This window comes from Bos grunniens, chromosome 6 (genome assembly GCF_055505025.1).
Source record: "Bos grunniens cultivar Pamir isolate PY7600 chromosome 6, Bosgru_T2T1.0, whole genome shotgun sequence".
Lineage (NCBI taxonomy): Eukaryota > Metazoa > Chordata > Mammalia > Artiodactyla > Bovidae > Bos > Bos grunniens.
The window spans coordinates 99,513,757-99,535,437 of record NC_141170.1 but is presented as its reverse complement, the minus strand read 5'-3'; the positions used below and the strand labels follow the sequence as shown (position 1 = coordinate 99,535,437).

At 34.4% G+C, this 21,681-nt stretch overlaps 1 protein-coding gene across 17 annotated transcripts in view; it reads left to right on the top strand.

The window, feature by feature from the left end:
* The window catches only part of TBCK (TBC1 domain containing kinase), a 209,668-nt gene that overhangs the window by 69,905 nt on the left and 118,082 nt on the right, over positions 1-21,681 (top strand). For 10 of the 17 annotated variants that reach the window (XM_086406952.1, XM_086406946.1, XM_086406954.1 and 7 more), the window contains 10 exons: positions 555-693; positions 3,463-3,562; positions 8,201-8,250; positions 8,416-8,545; positions 9,559-9,657; positions 11,341-11,403; positions 13,364-13,490; positions 14,642-14,692; positions 16,605-16,688; positions 19,193-19,278. In XM_086406952.1, the coding sequence (XP_086263078.1) occupies positions 555-693; positions 3,463-3,562; positions 8,201-8,250; positions 8,416-8,545; positions 9,559-9,657; positions 11,341-11,403; positions 13,364-13,490; positions 14,642-14,692; positions 16,605-16,688; positions 19,193-19,278 (929 nt within the window). Of the gene's footprint in view, positions 1-554; positions 694-3,048; positions 3,563-8,200; positions 8,251-8,415; positions 8,546-9,558; positions 9,658-11,340; positions 11,404-13,363; positions 13,491-14,641; positions 14,693-16,604; positions 16,689-19,192; positions 19,279-21,681 lie in introns of all 17 variants that reach the window. The other 7 variants (XR_015165799.1, XR_015165800.1, XR_015165794.1 and 4 more) reach the window with 2 other exon arrangements.

Sequence of the window (21,681 nt, the reverse complement as noted above, 5' to 3'; positions counted from 1 at the left end):
GTCGGAGAACTAAGGTCCCACATGCCGTGTGGAGTGGCCAAAAAACTGAAGGTCAATATGAACATAGTACAATGGAAGCAAAGCCTCTGTGAGACATCAAGACTTTTAAAAGAGGCAGAAATTGTCTCAGGACAAAGGATGGGACAGGGTGTGCTGGTTGCCTACTCAAGTGCTTTTTTTTTGCCCTTATTTCTTTCCTGCAGGGCTTGATAATAGCTAGTGTGTGTGTTTGTGTGTGTGTGTGTGTGTGTGTGTATCTCTCATATATATATATACACACACACACACATATATACATATATACACACACTTACGTATATATATCTCTGGTACAGAGGATAAAAATCACACTTTTTTCTCAAAGACACTGGATGCACAACCAGTATGCATATCTGCATTTAATCCTCTATGAATTTTGTAGTATGAATATTGTAAAGGAAATCTTACTGTGTTCTTCAGCTTTTACTTTTTTAAAATGTCAGCTATTATTGCTTATTGCCTTTTAATAAAAACAGAAAGTGTGATAGCTATTTTTTTTAATTTTCCATTGATAGATATAAACAGTGATTACCTGGCAGAAAGATCTATTGAAGAAGTGTATTACCTTTGGTGTTTAGCTGGAGGTGACTTGGAAAAAGAGCTTGTGAACAAGGAAATCATTCGATCCAAACCACCTATCTGCACACTCCCCAAGTAAGGAAAGAAAACATCTCTTGTAAATGAGAGAAATCTAGTAATAACTTTTTTTAATTTGATAGTTTTTTCTTCTGGTAGGTAGACATTGTAGCTAAGTGATTGTGAAAACAATTTGAAATCGATACCTTGCTTTCTTGGCAGGAGTTTTTTTTTTTTAATTCTATTTTTTAATTGGTAGAAAATTGCTTTACAATTTAGTGTTGGTTTCTGCTGTACAACAACGCAAATCAGTCATAATTGTTGGCCACCTCATGCAAAGAGTTGACTCATTGGAAAAGACTCTGATGCTGGGAGGGATTGGGGGCAGGAGGAGAAGGGGACAACAGAGGATGAGATGGCTGGATGGCATCACCGACTCGATGGACGTGAGTCTGAGTGAAGTCCGGGAGTTGGTGATGGACAGGGAGGCCTGGCATGCTGCGATTCATGGGGTCGCAAAGAGTCGGACATGACTGATCAACTGATCTGATCTGATCTGATATATCCCTTTCCTGCTGAGTCTCCCTACCTTCCTATAGTCTCACCCATTGAGGTCATCACAGAGCACCAGGCTAGGTTCCCTGTGTTATATGGCAACTTCCCACTGTTTTACAGATGGTAATATATATATGACAATGCTGCTTTCTCAATTCATCCCACCCTCATTGTCCCCCTTAATGGACATGAGTTTAAGTAAACTCCGGGAGTTGGTGATGGACAGGGAGCCCTGGTGTGCTGCAGTCCATGGTGTCACAAAGAGTCACACACAACCGAGAGACTGAACTGAACGAACTCATCTTCCCCTGTGTCCACAAGTCTGTTGTCTACTAGGTTCATTATTACCATTTTTTTTTAGATTCCATATATATGCATTAATATACAATACTTGTTTTTCTTTTTCTGACATTTCACTCTGTATAAGAGGCTCTAGGTTCATCCACTTAACTACAACTGACTCAGATTTGTTCCTTGTTATGGCTGAGTAATATTCCATTGTATAAATGTACAACTTCTTTATCCATTTGTCTGTTGATGGACATCTAGGTTGCTTCCTTCCTGGCTATTGTAAATATTGCTGTAATGAACACTGGGGTACATGTGTCTTTTCTCTGGATATATGCCCAAGAGTGAGATTGCTGGGTCATATGGTAGATTTATTCCTGTTTTTTTAAGGAATCTCCGTACTGTTTTCCATAATGGCTGTATCAGTTTGTATTCCCACCAGCAGTGCAGGAGGTTGACCTTTTCTCCACGTCCTCTCCAGCATTTATTGTTTGTCGGTTTTTTGTTGATAGCCATTCTGACTGGTATGAGGTGGTACATTATTGTAGTTTTGATTTGCATTTCTCTAATAACAAGTGTGAGCAGCTTTTCATGTGTTTATTGGCCATCTGTGTGTCTTCTTTGGAGAAATGTTTGGTAGGAGTTTCTAATTGCAGAGTTCTTATCAGTGCTTTTGTTATTTTTTAAACTACTATTTTTAATAAATTATTTGTTTTATGATCTATTTGAAGTAAAGGTATTATTGTGGAACATCTCACAATAGTTGGTGATCAATAAAACAAATTGTACAAATAGAACAGTAATATTTAACGGAGTTAATATACTAGGCTAGTATGCCCATTATGAGGAACTTTTTTTTTTTTTACTTCTAATGTATTTTAAAATGTACTCAGTGACCTCATTGCTTGTCCTAGAGATCATCATGGTACTAAAGCGCTGTTGAAAAACTGCAGAGTTGTATAAGGTCTTAGACACTATCTTGTAAATTACTTAGAAGTTAAATGACAATACAATGCTAAGAGCCAAAACTGTTAATTGTTCTGTTGCTCATCATGTTCGTTCATAAAAATGAGAACCTACATCTCTTTCCATTAGTGCTTTAAAGTTTTAATTTTAGGTTTTAGGACTAGATTTGATCTTTGTAGGTAACTATAGAAACCATCTGCTGATCATTTTTTTCTTTGTATGTAAATTTTAGGTTAATTGTTTGAATACAGCACTAATTCTGTACCTTTCCCCCCTCTTAAACTGATTCTTAAATATTAACTTCAGTTGTACTGTTCACATGATAAATTAAGTAGAAAAATCAAAAATAAGATGATAGCAATTCCAAGAGTAAATGGTTTGAAGGATATGAAAATTAATTCTCTAAAATTCTAAATATGTTTATTACTCAGTATTCGTTCTCCTGAGAAGTTATCAGCATTAGCGTTTTATTTTCTTCCTCCTTTTATCATTTTTTACCCATATGAATTTCCTCTGGAACATATTACATACTGTCAGTGTAATTTTATCATTGCACCTGCATGAACAGTGTAAATCATGTTCTTGTATCCCTAAAATGCTTTACACTTGTGTGCTTATTTATAGGGGCCTCCCAGGTGGCTCAGTGGTAAAGAATCTGTATGCAGAAGACTTGGGTTCAGTCTCGTCTCGGGAAGAACCCCTGAAGGAGGAAGTGGCAGTCCACTCCAGTATTCTTCCCTGTAGACATGGACAGAGTTGCCTAGCAGGCTGCAGTCCACGGGGTTGCAAAGAGTCGGACACGACTGAGTCACTGAGCACGCATGCACTGTGTTTATACAAACTCAACATGTATTTAAAAATGAAGATTTTTTGGAGAAATTTCAGCCACCAATTACAGATTTTATTCAGTCTAAAATTTCTTTCTTTTAATGAAGAGATTTATGATTCAGAGTAAATTTTATTTTCTAGAAGGTTTTTAAACAGTAAATTGGATTTCTATGCTCATTAAAATAACTTATTTTTTAAATCTCTTTTTAGTTTTCTCTTTGAAGATGGTGAAAGCTTTGGACAAGGTCGAGATAGAAGTTCACTATTAGATGACACCACCGTGACACTGTCATTATGCCAGCTAAGAAATGTAAGAATGGTATCTTGGCAAATTTGCTTCAGACCTTTTTCCTTCTTTCCTCCCTCCCTTCCTTCTTCCTTCCCTCCCTCCCTTAGTGGCTTCTTTTTTTTTTTTTTTAATAAAACCTTACTGATACACATGAAGCCTTAGATTCCTTCCTGATAACATAAAATATGTGAGCATTTCTTTAACATACGTGCCCACGAGTGGCATTGTTGGAAAATATATCTGCAATCAGTCTAGTATCTATGGTTATATTTTCTGTTCACAGAAATCATCTTATCACTTTATCTCTTTACCCTCATTGGATAAGGGTTCTCATTTCTCCATATATGTGGTAACATATGGTCTTACTGGAGAAGACAATGGCACCCCACTCCAGTACTCTTGCCTGGAAAATCCCATGGATGGAGGAGCCTGGTGGGCTGCAGTCCACAGGGTCACTGAGGGTCAGACATGACTGAGTGACTTCACTTTCACTTTTCACGTTCATGCATTGGAGAAGGAAATGGCAACCCACTCCAGTGTTCTTGTCTGGAGAATCCCAGGGACGGGAGCCTGGTGGGCTGCCGTCTATGGGGTCGCACAGAGTCGGACATGACTAAAGTGACTTAGCAGTAGTAGAAGTATGGTCTTATCAAATTCTTAAAAAATTATTATTCTAAAAGGTGCAAAATGGTATTTTTCTGTAATACTAATTTTCAATTTCCCAATTATTGTACAGTTATGAGCCCTTTTATATTTTTTGTGATTTGCTTACCTCTTGAGTATATTACTAGTTTTTATCTCTTGCCAGTTTTTTTGAATGATTTCTTATTGATTTGAGGATTTAAAAAATGTATTTATTTACATAGTCTTTGTTAGCTATACAGATATACCTCAATTATCTCACTTAGCTTTATGATGTTTCTTGCTCTAAAGTTAGTTTTGTTTGAAATTAATGTAGCTATCCTAGTTTTCTTTTAATTAGTGTTATTCATGGTATATCTTTATTCCTTTACTTTTAATGTATCTATGTCTTTATATTTAAAATGGGTTTCTTTTAGATAATGTAGAGTGTGTCTTTCTTACTACTTTTGAAGGAAAATTTTGTTGGGTACAAAATTCTAGTTTGATTTTTTTTTCTTTTATGCTTTAAACATTTCACCCCACTCTCTTGCTTGCATGGTTTCTGAAGAACTGTCTGATGTAATTCTTATCCTTTTCCTCTATAGGTAAAGTTCCTTTCACTTCTGTTTTAGTTTCTGTCAAGGTTTTCTATTTGTTATTTGAGTTTTTGCAGTTTAAATATGATATGCCCAGGTTTAGATTTTAAAAAAAATTTTCTTGCTTAATGGTCTCTGAGCTTCTTGGAATTTTTCATTTGGTGTATGTCTGATTTTAAAATTTCTGTCATTACTTCAAATATCTCTTCCATTTCTTTCTCTCTCTTCTTGGGTATTCCTGTCACACATAGGTTACATCCTTTGATTATTCCATAGTATTTTCATCTTTCTGCTTATATTACCTACCTCTTCTTGCATGTGGTTCATTTTTTTCCCTTATAACCTTTAGCATTTTAATCAGTTATGTTAAATTCCTGCTCTGATAATTCCAAAATCTCTGCCATATGTGAATCTGGTTCTGAAGAGTGCTTTGTCTCTGCAGAATGTTTTTTTTATACTTTAGCATGCCTTACAATTTTGGGGCTGGGGAGAATGCAACATGATATATTGGTGAAAAGAACCGTAATAAATAGATCTTCAGTGAAAGATTTCATGTTTATCTAGCTGTTTACTATTTGTGTAGCTTTTTTCTCAGAGTAAAATCCTCAAATGTCAATGTTCTTACCTTCCTTACTGTCTTTAGATTTCTCTGGACATAGAATCTGAGGCTTGCAGTTCTTTCAGCTGGAATCTCCTGTATCGTACAGAAACTTTGTTGTTGCTCAGTCACTTAGTGTCCAACTCCTTGCAGCCCCAGGGATTGCAGCTTGCCAGGCTTCCCTGTCCTTCACAGAAACTCTACATATGGAAATAAGATAGGGGAGGGAAAGTAGATTGAAGGGCTAATTAGGTCTCAGTGTTTTAGTGAGCCTGTGTCTCTGGGCTGTGGAATTCTCAGCTTCCCTCCCTGTTGCTTCAGGTGAGACAGGAAGGCTAGAGAGAGCAGTAATTGGGTATTTCTCTTCCCCACATCAAAGACTAGAAGGACCTAGAATTTTATATTTCCCTTACCGCAGGTCATTTAGGCTCTGGTAAAATAGTTTCCCTGAAGAGCAGGCCTTTACTTAAGACAACAGGATACCCTAGGAGTAGTTCAAAATGGTTATTTTGCCCCTTCTCGTGCAAGAGACAGGAGGGGATTTTTCTTAGACCTTCACCCTGAGAACACGCTGGGACTTATGGGGGTAAAACTCAAGGAAGTGTGAAGTTTCCCTTAGGTCTGGGCCTCCACAAGTTTTTATCTCTCAAGCTTCTATTATCTCTCAAATTGCTAAATCTGCAGCAATCAGTTACCCTTCAAGTGTTTTACCAGGCTCCAGCAATGGCTTCTGTTCCAGCTTAGTTGTGATTCTTTATATTTGTCATTGCTCCAGTTTTCTGGGTAGCATTTTGCCCTGACTCTGATAGTTCTAAAAAGGATTGTTATTTTCAGTTTTTTCAGCTTTTTTCTTGTTGTTAGGGCAGAAAGGATGACTTCCACACTGATGGAGTATTGGTCTGAAAACCAAAATTTCTAGCCTTTTTATTTTTAATGATCTATGTGCATCCTCAGTCGTGTCTAACTCTAAAGATAAAATAGGTGATTTCCCTAGTCTGTCTCTAGGCTAGCAGTTCAGCACGCTTTCCCCAGGCACGCACGCACACATACACCCGGAGTTCTTTCTTTACCTGGATGCAACAGGGTCTCCCTCCAGTTTGACTGCCTAATTAAGTGCCTGAGGCTTTGTCCTGTTGTACTCTAAAACCCTAGTCCACAGTTCTCAGTATCCTTTAGTACTAGCTTAGCTCTTTCTCTCTAAATACAGCTTTGTGTCTTCTGTCACTGCATTTTCATTACTCTTATAGGCTTTTCCTTTCATTTAATATTTTAAATGCTATGCAGTAGGAGGATGTTAGAATCTCTTACCCACTTAAATGCCAGCAACAGAAAATTAAAATATATAATTATTACACTTGATACTCTAAACTTACCATCCCTTTGAGTGAAAGGCTGTACAGTGGATAAAATAAGTAACAATACAAGGTGGTAAAAAATAAAATATATCCAAAATATATGTTTCAACTACTTTTATTTAACTCTCAATTTGTTTCTTTAATTTAAATACGATACAAATGATATGAATACAAGTTAAATGAATGTAGACTTTAGTTTTACTTCCCCAATTCCCTTACAGTTCCACTTTTGAAATTTAAAATACTTTTTTCTATAATTATTAAGAATAAATTTTAATTTTGTTAATTTTTAAAATAATATGGAAATGAATAATAGTTTTACCTTATACTTTTCTGTGTAAGAATTTTTGCCTTTTATAAACCCTTAATATGCTAATTTTTTAGCTAGAAAAAAAGCAGAAAAGATATTAGCTATGTTTATGACTTTCAGGACAGTAAAACTTAAACTTAAAAAATGTAAGTTAATAATACAGTAAAATTTGTGAAAATTTTAGTTTTCAACTTAGAATTTTAATCCATGAAAGAAATACCTAAAGTCTTAAAAGCAAAATGGGAAATGCATGTTCAATTTTAAAGAAAAGCTAGGCATAAAGTCACTGTTTATAAGATTCTTAGTGCTGGGTTTTTTTTTTGGCTTTTAAAAATTCTGGGAACAACTTCCATGAATGAGTGCATAGATGCTAATCAACAGAAGATCAATGCTGGGTCTACACAGAGCTCCATCTTCTATGTTAGTCCCCAGAGGAGCATTCTCTGCCTTCCAGTTGGAAGTTGAACTGAACAGCAGACAGGATGGCATTAGCTTTAATCATCCTGCTTATAATGTATCTTAGATTTTACTTTACTCTGACAGCCTTCTTCTGTTTTTAAAGATATCTATAATTCTGGCAATATTATTATTTGGAGTAACATTTTTTATAATGACTTTGTGAAAAAAATAAAATAATTGCTTTTTGTTAGTTGATTTATCAGCTCTTTAAATCATTTATGTTCAACTTATGATGTGAGAAATTCTTTTGAATCCTTTTTATTATCCTCTTACTTTTGTCTTACTATTTTATTAATGTCAAAACAAAAATCTGACTTTAAATTAAGGAATATATATTCAAAAGTACCTTTTAAAATAATCTTCATATAATTTTAAAATAGTTATCCATTTGTTAAAATTTATACTAACTTTAGTATTTCTGAATACTTTATTTAGTATTTATGTTTGGAAAATTTTTATAATAGGTATCTAATCTTTACAAAAGGTACCTAGAGGTAAGAAAAATCAAAAAAACAAAAAGCAATTCTTCACAGATAAATTTAATCACTGGAGGCATGGCATATTTTCATATTTATGTTAGGAATGAATTTTAGACTCTATTTTATACTTTTCTTGTTACCTTTATAAATTCATAATTTTATGTTATTTTTTCTTTTAAATATGGATCAGCATTTCTGTCACAGGTCCTAAACATCAAATATTTTCTGTCTCAATTCACAGAGATTAAAAGATGTTGGTGGAGAAGCATTTTACCCTCTACTTGAAGATGAGTGAGTATATCATCTCCTTTTACATTTATTTTTCCTATCTGTTTACGTTATTCTGGTGAGAAGCTTGTACATTTTCTTTGGAAAAGAAAACAAAACTATGGTATTTGAATTTTTAAAAATTTTATACCTTTTGTCAATTTTTCTGCTTTTGTTTCTCTTTTACAGTCAGTCTAATTTACCTCATTCAAACAGCAATAATGAGCTCTCTGCAGCTGCCACTCTCCCTTTAATCATCCGAGAGAGGGACACAGAGTACCAACTAAACAGAATCATTCTCTTTGACAGGCTGCTAAAGGTAGAGATTCTAAAACCTAAAGTGTTATAAGTGCCCGTATATAGTCCTTATCTTTTATTCATTCATAATTCTTAGGGAATCTTGATGTCATGAGAAGACTAATTCTTATGACTTATGTTTTCTGATTAATTTTAATTATAAATGATACCTGTTCATAGTATATAAAATTAAAAAGTAAACAAGATGCAGGAATCTATGCACAATCATATTAGATATTAACATCCTTACTATTTAAAGAACACCTAAAAACCGAAAGAAAAAAGCACTATTATCTAAACAGGGAAATAGATAAAGAACACAATAGAAATACAACTAGTCAGTAAATCTATTAGAGAATGTATCATTACTATTAATAGAAATGTAAAAAAGTAAAATATGTAAAAAAGTAACATAGCCTTTTCTTGCATACCAAATTAGAGTAATTAAGATATATTAAGATTGGAACTGTCATTCTTTTGGAATAAGTGTAAGTTGATAGAAACATTTTGTAAAACAATTGAAGGTATATATCAAGAGCATTAACAACATCCATACCCTTTATCCTAATATTTCTCTTCTAGAAATTTCTCATGACATACAAATTTACAAATAGGCAAATTTGTATACAAAGATATAGGAGAAACTGTAATAATAACGTATTTATTTAATACTTTCTATATCATCAGCTATTTTACAAAGAGCCTTACTTATATTACTTTACCTGTATGAAACTGATAATATTATCCTCAGAATGAGTCTTTTTCTTAATTCTCGCAGAGCACAAGATAGAGAGGGATGACTAAAAACAGTAGAATCAACTCCTCTCATTGATTGTGTAATATGAGATTTACAGAAGATAGAGAACTATTTCACTGCTAACTTTTATGTATTAATAACACCAAAGTAATTTCAGGCACTTAAAAACATTATAATTCACCTTCAACTTTTTCACTGGTATATTGAGAACTGGCTAGACTAAAGAGGTGGCATTGGTAATTCAAGGTATTTTTCATATCTTTTTTTTTTATCTGTAGGCTTATCCATATAAAAAAAATCAAATCTGGAAAGAGGCAAGAGTTGACATTCCTCCTCTTATGAGAGGTTTAACCTGGGCTGCTCTTCTGGGAGTTGAGGTAAAAGAGAAAAGAGAAGGTTGGAAGCTGATTAATAGTATTAGGAAAAAAGAATGAAAGTGCCTTCTGAATGTTATGTAGTAAAATATGAGCATTAAGAATCTTTGGCAATTTTACGTGAAAAGAATAGAGGAATAGACTAGATAGAGTAGAAAAATATAATTGAAAGGTTTTTTTATCCTTATATTGTATTTAATGAACTCAAATTATCTTGATTATTAATTTTAAAATCAGGATATTTTAAGAATATATATGCATCATTTGTAAGTCTATAGTCCTGCATATAAAGTATGTTCCTCTAGAAATAAGTTTGTCTATTTATAGGTAGTTCTAAGTTTGGAGAAGTCTTCCATTCTAATTTGAACCTTGTCAGAAATCATTAACATAATTTAGTGCCTTTTGACACATCTGTCTTATCAGAAGCACACTGCTAAGAGAAGTAGCAACTTTATCTTGTACAATACCTTATCTGTGGCAGTGAGGAAAGGAAAGGTGTCACAAAATTATTAGGGTGACTTGCAGTGCTAACAGAGAACAGCAGTCATAATAATGAGCCAAATACTACCAGATTGTTCCCTTTTCTGTCAATTTCCTTGACATCTTACCTTCATCTGTTCTATTATAGATATCATATTATGGCTGTCCATCACCTATTTTTTGTGTGTGAATTTTCTCAAATATTTTTAATCCTTTTCACTCTCTGTTGAAAGATTTCCTTTCTTCATTTTTGATTCCTTTGGTGAGAATTTTTGAACATTTTTGAGTTTGGTTGCTTCTTTTATAAGAATGTCTAATGTTCTATACCATATATCAGTAGTTAGAATTGTAATACTTTAAGCATATAAAATAACTTTAAGGATATAATGTAGCTTTAAGCATATAATGTTCAAAAGTTCAAAAGGACTCCAAGGTCTAAATCTTTCATTAAATAGATGTGCCAGAGAAGTTGATGCAGAACATAATGTCAGAATTTGAACCCCAAATTCCTGGCTCTTTCTCTACCATTAACATTTACCAGACCAATAAGAATTGTTCCGTGCTTAGTCCTATAGAACATGACCAAAATTTTAAGTGCTTTATTCAATTGTTCTTTCTTTAATGGTATAAAAAGGTAAATGGTTCCTCTAGTCTCTTAATTATTTTATAACTACATGATATTCCACTCTGATTCATCCCAAACTTCTGCTTCCTTGTACTGAACTACCACTCCTGAAAACAGTTTCATTTTATTTTTGCTTTCATTACCAACTTTTAGCAGGAATATTTCTTGTGGGATGAACCCCACCAACCTTCCCCTGAATTAAAAAAAAAAATTTTCTCCTTGAAGTTTACTATGCATGAGATACAGTGAATAAAGAACAGGAAAGCTGCATTTTGTGTCATTGTGGAGGCTGGGAGATTGGCTAAGCATATTCATTAGCCATGTGACTCATTCAACATGTATGTCTTACAGTATGTATGATTCAAATGTCTGCCTCAGCAAAATAGTAAATTGTTTCAGACTTTTATCACAAACTATCAAAATGTAGAAAAGTTTTCTAAGGATATACTTTGAGCTTGAGTGTGCCTGTCCATAATTGAGTGTGCTTTCAAAGACAGATGTTTTTAAGTAAATTTTGCCTAAATTTATAATTTATTAAGGATATGAAGAAGTAATTTATCTTCTCTTTTTTTTTTTTGCAGGGGGCTATTCATGCCAAGTATGATGCAATTGATAAAGACACTCCAATTCCTACAGATAGACAGGTATGATATAGATTTTCTTAAACAACCTAGATAAGTTTGCCAAATCTTTCAATTTTAGAGAAGCATGAGGAATTTTCTTCCTTTCATCATGAATACTCAGCAGCCATGATATGCATATGATATTAGAGAAGTATAAGTCTTACCTCCGTCCATAGTTCATCAGGCACTCTATCAGATCTACTCCCTTAAATCTATTTCTCACTTCCACTGTATAATCATAAGGGATTTGATTTAGTTCATACCTGAATGGTATAGTGGTTTTCCCCACTTTCTTCAATTTCTGTCTGAATTTGGCAATAAGGAGTTCATGATCTGAGTAAAGTAATGCTCAAAATTCTCCAAGCCAGGCTTCAGCAATACATGAACCATGAACTTCCAGATATTCAAGCTGGTTTTAGAAAAGGCAGAGGAACCAGAGATCAAATTGCCAACATCCGCTGGATCATCAAAAAAGCAAGAGAGTTCCAGAAAAACATCTATTTCTGCTTTATTGACTATGCCAAAGCCTTTGACTGTGTGCATCACAATAAACTGTGGAAAATTCTGAAAGAGATGGAAATACCAGACTACCCAACCTGCCTCTTGAGAAACCTATGTGCAGGTCAGGAAGCAACAGTTAGAACTGGACATGGAACAACAGACTGGCTCCAAATAGGGAAAGGAATACATCAAGGCTGTATATTGTCACCCTGCTTATTTAACTTCTGTGCAGAGTACATCATGAGAAACGCTGGGCTGGAAGAAGCACAAGCTGGAATCAAGATTGCCGGGAGAAATCTCAGTAACCTCAGATATGCAGGTGACACCACCCTTATGGCAGAAAGTGAAGAGGAACTCAAAAGCCCCTTGATGAAAGTGAAAGAGGAGAGTGAAAAGTTGGCTTAAAGCTCAACATTGAGAAAACGAAGATCATGGCATCTGGTCCCATTACTTCATGGCAAATAGATGGGGAAACAATGGAAACAGTGACAGACTTTATTTTTGGGGGCTCCAAGATCACTGCAGATGGTGATTGCAACCATGAAATTAAAAGATGCTTACTCCTTGGAAGGAAAGTTATGACCAACCTAGATAGCATATTCAAAAGCAGAGACATTACTTTGCCAACAAAGGTCCATCTAGTCAAGGCTATGGTTTTTCCAGTGGTCATGTATGGATGTGAAAGTTGGACTGTGAAGAAGGCTGAGCACCGAAGAACTGATGCTTTTGAACTATGGTGTTGGAGAAGACTCTTGAGAGTCCCTTGGACTGCATGGAGATCCAACCAGTCCATTCTGAAGGAGATCAGTCCTGGGTATTCATTGGAGGGAATGATGCTAAAGCTGAAGCTCCAATACTTTGGCCACCTCATGCGAAGAGTTGACTCACTGGAAAAGACTCTGATGCTGGGAAGGATTGGGGGCAGGAGAAGAAGGGGACAACAGAGGATGAGATGGCTGGATGGCATCACCGACTTGGTGGACATGAGTTTGAGTAAACTCTGGGAGTTGGTGATAGACAGGGAGGCCTGGCGTGCTGCGATTCATGGAGTCACAAAGAGTCGGACACGACTGAGCGACTGAACTGAACTGAAGTCTTACCTTTCTCAGATATAGTCTAAAAACTCATTAGTGAGTCAGAACTTTTCCTTTAAGGAGTTTAAGCCAAGTAAGTTTTCCTAGTATGTACCTTTTTTGTCTGAAGAATTTGTGCTTTATTTAGACCAGATTTAAAGTAAGATTTTTTGAAAACTAAATTAATACATACTTTTTCAAAAGAAATGATCTCCTTTTCTTATTTAAGTATACTTAAAACTTTTTAGTGTTCCTGAAGGATTAGTATAAAGTTCAAACACTTCAAAACACCAGGAGTATATAGGTGGCCTATTCTTGAATTCATAATACAATTTCTCCTCCTTCTCTTGGGATTTATTGGTCATCTGTCTGTTATAGTTCTACCATATTGTTTTGCTGTTTTACAGATTGAAGTGGATATTCCTCGTTGTCATCAGTATGATGAGCTGTTATCCTCACCAGAAGGTCATGCAAAATTTCGGCGTGTCTTAAAAGCCTGGGTTGTGTCCCATCCTGATCTTGTGTATTGGCAAGGTAACTTTTTCCCCCAATTACTAAGACTTTTTGAAGTGTTAGGAATGTTGCATGACGATAATTTTTAAAATCAAAACAAACTATCAAATTATCTTTGGCTTTAAGAAAAGTCAATACTAAGCTATGCTCCATTTTTTGAGATGTTTATATGAGAACTTTTTTTTAAAACTTTGTCTAAATGTCTAGTGAATATCATTTAAATGCATGACATTTAATGAAACAACTTGTCATCATGTTGATTAGCAAAGTATAAAGAATATTTTATACTAGTGTAGTGTTTGTGAATACATTTTTAATCCTTGATGCAAATAATAAAATAATTCTGTACTGTAAATAATTTGGGGATAGTTTATATTCTTGACATTTAATGATTTACAGCTTTTGCTTAACAGATTAGGGTATTATGAGGTTATTAGGAATTGGGGAATATATAAATCACCCTGAAGTTCTCATTTTTTTTCTTTTTAAAAAATATCTATAATGCCCTATCTCCTTGATTTTTACCTTTTCTCATTATTCTTTTTGCTGTCATTGATAAATTCATGAGTGAGAAATCCATTCCACCTAGTGCTATTTTTTAATTTGTCATTATGAATAGTAATCTTTGTATTTCAATTCTGTGTCTATTTCTGGCCAAACATGAAAATAAAGCTATTTTTTTTTCTAGCTCTATTCATTTTAGAGTTCCATGTCTCCCTAACAGTTACAGATACAATAAAAGAAATATCATGTATTTATATTTTACTTTACAATTTTTTAAATAATTTTTTTTCATCTAATGAACATGTAAGAAGAGAAACATGTAAGAAAAATTTTCATCTCTTTGACAAGGAAACCTCTTTGGAGTTAACTGATTGCCAAGATCACACAGACAGAGACTGTATTCAACCCTTCTATCATTTGTACATTTTTCTGTTACTGTATTTCTCTCTTCAACTTATAATAACTATTGATAATAATGGTTGATTTATATTGGATATTTACTATATGCTAATTACCATCTGCTACTCCTCACAATAATCCATAACATATTTCTGGATCAAATGTATAATACTGAATCTATATGAAAGTAATGCAGAGATCTGAATAAGGTATGTATCTACAATTCTGCTGGATTATGTTTAATTTTTTCCTCAATCTCTCTCCATCAGGTCTTGACTCACTTTGTGCTCCATTTCTATATTTAAATTTCAATAATGAAGGTAAGCCTATTTATCATTTAAATAATTATTGTGTTTATTGTTCTAAAATATTTTATTCAAACATGAAAGCTTGCTCTCTTCCTAGTAGAGCCTGTAAATTTCTGTGAAATAACCTGTTGTGACTCATTTTAGAGGATGTGAAGAATTATTTTATTTCTGGGAGTTTTTAGCGGTAACTAGAGATTTAGAGCAGAGAAGGCAATGGCACCTCACTCCAGCACTCTTACCTGGAAAATCCCATGGACGGAGGAGCCTGGTAGGCTGCAGTCCATGGGGTCATGAAGAGTCGGACATGACTGAGCAACTTCACTTTTCACTTTCATGCATTGGAGAAGGAAATGGCAACCCACTCCAGTGTTCTTGCCTGGAGAATCCCAGGGACGAGGGAGCCTGGTGGGCTGCCATCTATGGGGTCGCACAGAGTCAGACACGACTGAAGTGACAGCAACAGCAGCAGAGATTTAGAGAGAACCTGATGGATTATTCTAAATGCATTCATCTACTTTGGTGACCATTTTTATGAAACTTTGGAGAAAATTCTTTCCTCCAAAGAAGACTGTTTTAGAGATTAGTTTTCATTTATATATACTTTGTAAATGATTTGTAAGGAAAACAGTATTGATCTCGCATCCTCCAGAGTCTTTTATTTCAACTACTACTTCCTTTTTTTTAAACCATTACTTCCTTAATGAAGACTTTTCTTACCCTCTTGCAACTTGTATTTCCAGAAATTTATCTTCTGTATGTTTCATATCACAGTTACTTATATACTAATATAAATATATAGTGAAGGACAGGGAAGCCTGGCATGCTTCATTCCATGGTGTCACAAGGAGTTGGACACAAGTTGGCAACTGGACAACAATATACTAATACAGTAACCCTTCTTTTGGTTAGTGGATTTTTTTTTAATGACAAGGGTTTTTGTTTTTTCTGTCCCCTGATATAATTCCATTTTTATAGTAGGTATTTAGATAAATATGTAAATATTTATTATGAATATCCTGTAGCATGAATCCTTAGAAACCTTAATCTCAGAATCTCCATCTCTTCAAATTCTGTTTCATATCAGAATGCATAGATTCCTGGAATCGAGTTCTGGTCAGACAGGACTGAGCGACTTCACTTTCACTGTTCACTTTCATGCATTGGAGAAGGAAATGGCAACCCACTCCAGTGTTCTTGCCTTGAGAATCCCAGGGACAGGGGAGCCTGGTGGGCCGCTGTCTATGGGGTCGCACAGAGTCGGACACAACTGAAGACTTAGCAGCAGCAGTAGCAGCAGCAGCATAATCCCAGAGAACTAAAATTTCACTATTTGAATGCTTTTTAAAAATGCCTGTTCTCTAGTATTACTTTTTAATCTAGACAAGAAGCCTGGCTGTGTTTAGTTAAGCATAGTTCATTATGATACATATTGATTTAAGAATGGCATCTGTATTTGATCTATATTTGAAAGATCAATTACTACTAGTGTTTTTAAATCCAATGTTCTCAGACTCTTTGCATCAGTAAAAATCATGGACATTGAAGTTTATGTAGCACAATAATGATTATTATGTTTAGGGATTTTAAAATGCATAAAGTTCTGATAATAAAGATTTTTATTCTTGTAGGATAACAATTTCTGCAGCATATATATTTTTTTGTTTGTTTGTTTTTTTGGTCGTGGTTGTTTTTTCTTTTTGCTGCTGCTATAGTAGTTTGAAATTGAAAAGTTACTGGAGTGGTTATCTCTTGTTGTGCACAATATTTTCTGTAGGGTTTTTCCCCATATAATTTTGTGCTTCCGTCAGTTATTAAGTAATTCTTGTTTTAAAATGGGTACAAGGAATGTGTGCTGAGTGAGTGAATGACTGCTGATCTTTTACCTCATTAACTAATTTGTTATATTTGCCATACTCATTTTTAGCTCTGGCTTATGCCTGTATGTCTGCTTTTATCCCCAAATACCTGTACAACTTCTTCTTGAAAGACAACTCACATGTAATACAAGGTAAGGAAATGTTTCTTTGCCTTTTTATAGGGAAAGTTATTATGTCAAAAGTGATCAATACTAGTTAAATTTATGGTTTTCACCCAACAAAATATGGTGACAGTTTATCACTAAAACACATGAAGAAATAATTAAGTTTAATCGTTTTCCAAATCCACAAAAAATTATGGTGTTTTCTAATAATTGTTTAATATCTAATCTGAGTTTGGTTCAAATTCAGGTGTGCCAGTTTAAGAAAATAAAAGTCCAACTGTTTGTCTCTGTTACAATTAACATTGATTACAAAAAGCTTTGCCATGGAGCAAGCCTACTAGGAATTAATAAAAATGTAGTGTGACCAATAATAACAAAATTTTCAAAGTATGTAATAAAAAAGCTATGCTGTAGGAGAGGAATAAGAATTTTAATATGATCTTATCAGAAGGGAGAAAGAGTATTCATTTTATATCTCATTGCAAAAATTTTTGGAAATACAAAGTTTCGTTAAAACAGAAAATTTATATGAGACATGATTGTGTGGAAAAGAACACCATTAAACCTCACTTGAAATTTGAGTGGAAATTTCATAAATATCTTGATTTTTTTTTTTTTTTAATGACATTTACCCCAGATGGTACAGTGTTAAAGAATCTGTCTGCCATTGCAGGGATATCAGGAGACATGGATTCAGTCCTTAGGTCAGGAAGATCCCATGGAGTAGGAAATGGCAATCTACTACAGTATTCTTGCCTGGAAAATTCCATGGACAAAGGAGCCTTGCAGGCTGCAGTTCGTGGGGTCACAAAGATTCAGATGCAACTGAGTGACTGAACACACACACGCACACCTACATAGGTCACCTATCAGAAAATACTATTTTGGGAGATATTTTATCTCTTGATGGGAATTTTCATTATTAGAAACCAAAATTAGAGTGTTTTATGAACATTTAAAAGATTCAGTAGTAAATCCATGGAATCTGTTGTTTTAATTTTATTACTAGTTTGTTTTTCAGTAGCTTCTCTTAAATTCTCTTAGGTTGGTTTACAGATCAAAAGACATATGCATTTCAATTTGTTTCGTTTGTCCTAAGCAACCATTCAATGCATTTTTGAAATAACTTGAAATTTGACATAGTGCTGATATGACAGTGCTGGTATCATCAGTTCTGCCACATCTTTTCCTTTAAAGAAATGTTTCTGTATGTAACAAGCATACTGTATCTCATTCTAAAGCCTATCCTGAGCAACCAAAACTTATGCCAGCCTTATAGCGTATATTTACATATATGAAATAATATATGGTATATAATAATATGCAAAATAATTACCTATTTTTGTGTGTATTATATATACATGTTTGTGTGTGTGTGTGTGTATTTGTTTTTTTTTTTTTGGACATGTACTTGAGCAAACTCCAGGAGATGGTGAGGGACAGGGAAGCCTAGCGTGCTGTAGTTCATGGGGTCACGAAGAGTTGGACACAACTTGGCGACTGAACAACAGCAACATATGTGCAGTTATAATACATACATAAATCCAACCATCAGTGTTTGGCAGAACACAAGGAAAATGTTTTCATGATGGATTAGGTTTCTTCAGTAGATTCTTAATTAGCCATGTAATTCACCATAGTAGTTATCTTCTGTCAGGCTCAAATAAGAAAGACATTTAATAAACTGGAGCATAGCTGTGGAGAATTGCTTGAGGTGTGACTTTCTGGTTTAAAATAGAGTGTGCGTGCATGCTTAGTCGCTTCTGTCGTGTCCAACTCTCTGAGACCATATGGTCCATGGCCTGACAGGCTCCTCTGTCCATGGGATTCTCCAGGAAAAAATACTAGAGTGGGTTGTCATTCTTTCCCCATTTTATTAATAAAAGTTAATGATCATATGCTTTCATCAACATAAGTTGAATGCATATGATTGTTGATGTAGCATACCTCTGGCTTCTAGGTAAATTGGGACGATAAACATACCATCCCTAACTGGAAAGAGAAAAAATGAAGTTAAAAGTTAAATCCAGAAGTTCCCCTTTGGGATCTGTCCTGGATCTTCACTTTACTGCAACAAATTTCTATATCTGTATATGTAAATAAATTTGAGGTGTAATTATTCTATATGTGACAGTGTTATTCCTTATTTAAGTATCTGTTTACATTTTCTGAAAAAATGATAAATGTGAAACAGGTTTAATATCACTAGAGAAAATAATTTGTTGAATTTAATAGGGAAAAAGTCATTCATCATTTGAATAATTTGTGATTCAGGAAATGAACTGACCGTTCTAAAGGTAGAAAATAAGTTGTGACATAGCTTTTAACAAAAAGCTTTTCTTGTTTAATAATTAGCCATAAGTGATTGAAGTAGTAACAAAACAGAAAATTATTTAATAAAGTGTGTTTTCTTCGTGGAGAAACTAAATCTAATTCAAAGTGTAAATAAAACTAATTTATGTGGATTTAATGTCTTTATTTGATGTACTATGTAAAAACAATGATTGTTTTAAACTTTATTGTCATTTCAGAGTATCTGACTGTGTTCTCTCAGATGATTGCATTTCATGATCCAGAGCTAAGCAATCATCTCAATGAGATTGGATTTATTCCAGATGTAAGTACTTGGTGCATTAATAAGAAATGATGTAAAAAAAAAAAAAAGCAGAAATTGGCAACACAACAGAATAAAACTGTTTTTAAAGTTCTGTTGTCATAAGAAGTCCATCTATCTAAAGTTTCTGCTATTAACTATAGACTTTTATTATAAAGTTTATATGGTTACGTTCCATGTCTTCACTTAGTAAAGGGAAGTATCTTGTTTTTCTTGATACTATCAAATTAATTTGAAAAACCTGTTAGTGGAGTGTTGTATTGTGCTGTCAGCAGTTTTCACTTGGATTTTATGATATTCAGGCTTGTTTTTGAAGAAGTAGGAAATTGGAACTTAGTTACTTCTTAGGTATTAATAGCTGCTTCTGTGTTTTGCTTGAGATATTACTTGGAAGCTTTGCCAGATTTGGGCTTACTTCATTAGCTTCTCAGGTTCCTTATCAAACCAAAAGTCAGAGCTGACTCTTGGTAGTCAGAGTGTAGCTTAGCCTGTTACTCACATGTAGCTTGTGGCATGGAGTCAAACCTCTTTTAAAAGACAGAGTACAATGTCATAGGTTTTTGTAAAACTAAAAAAAAATTCTTTTTGAGTTAGAAATCTCATTTTTTCATCTTAACCTTCTTTGTTTCCTGATCATACTGAAATGGGGAACTGAGTTCTGTTCACAGAGTCGAAGAATACCTTTCCTTTTAAGGCTTATATCCACAAAACAGTATGTTTATGGTAAGATTAGGAGTGAAAATGTTAACACTGAAAATTCAGTTAAAGTGTTAACACTTAAACAGTATAAATACTTGCAGGGTGATTTGAAGTTTAAAACTACTTTCATAAACATTTCATTTGATACTCAAGTCAAATATGTAAGGTGTATGAAGCAAGTAATTTCATCATTGAATAGATAAGAAATTTAATGTTTGAGAAGGTAATAAAACTAAATCTCAGGACATAAAATTTTAACATATCATTGACAACTCTCTGTCTGGTTCATCTTTCAGGGGGAGAACAAAGACAAAACATATGTGTACTAATTCTAGTTCACTGCTCTGTGTGTTGTGCTGTAACTCTGTGGTGTGATCATCAGGCATAAAGTAACCATCCTTAATATACAGTGGAATTTGCTTCTAGGCCTGTGGAGAAATACCTTTTAGTGGAGTACATGGCTTATTCAATGAGGGCTCCAAAGTATATACACATATTATAAAACAAACAAAATAAGATCAAACCCTACAATTATGTATGGAGATGAAAAATTATTTAAAAATTAACCAGTATAGATATATATTATCATATTAAGTATTTATTTTTATATACCTCTGCCTTTCTTGCTTCACATTATAAATGTGATATATATTACATATAGACAGTTCAGTTCAGTTCAGTTCAGTTGCTCAGTTGTGTCCGACTCTTTGCGACCCCATGAATCGCAGCACACCAGGCCTCCCTGTCCATCACCATCTCCCCAAGTTCACTCAAACTCACGTCCATCATGTTGGTGATGCCATCCAGCCATCTCATTCTCTGTCGTCCCCTTCAGCTCCTGCCCCCAATCCCTCCCAGCATCAGAGTCTTTTCCAATGAGTCAACTCTTCGCATGAGGTGGCCAAAGTATTGGAGTTTCAGCTTTAGCATCATTCCTTCCAAAGAACACCCAGGGCTGATCTCCTTTAGAATGGACTGGTTGGATCTCCTTGCAGTCCAAGGGACTCTCAAGAGTCTCCAAAACCACAGTTCAAAAGCATCAATTCTTTGGTGCTCAGCTTTCTTCACAGTCCAACTCTCGCATCCATACATGACCACTGGAAAAACCATAGCAATACTAGATTAAATCTTATGGCTGGAATTGAAGAAATTACAGAGGAACTGATTGCCTAATTAGTAGTGGTGTTAGATTTCTGAGGGAAAAATACTAAGCTGTAGACGTAAAAAAAAGGATTTCTTTTCAAAATATTCCCTTGAAAGCACCACTGACCACTTGTGATGAAAACAGAAACCTATATTAATTTAGTTATACAGGTGGCACTAGAGGTAAAGAATCCACCTGCCAGTGCAAGAGAGGTAAGAGACATCGGTTTGATCCCTGGATTGGGAAGATCCCCTGGAGGAGGGAGTGGTCTGGGAAATCCCATGGACAGAGGAGCCTGGCGAGCTACAGCCCATGCGACCACAAAGAGTTGGACACAACTGAGCAATATACAAAAATATGTATGAAATTATAAAGAGAGTCTGATAAAATCCTTAGATATATTCTTGAACATAGGTAGAATTTAAAAATCACATATGGAAAAATAGTTTATCTTAGTTAATCAGAATAATTAAACTCTGAAGAATGTGGTATATGAGAAGAGGCAAGCAAAAAACAGTATTATTAAAAAAATAATAATTTAAACATAATTTAACTGCTTACTG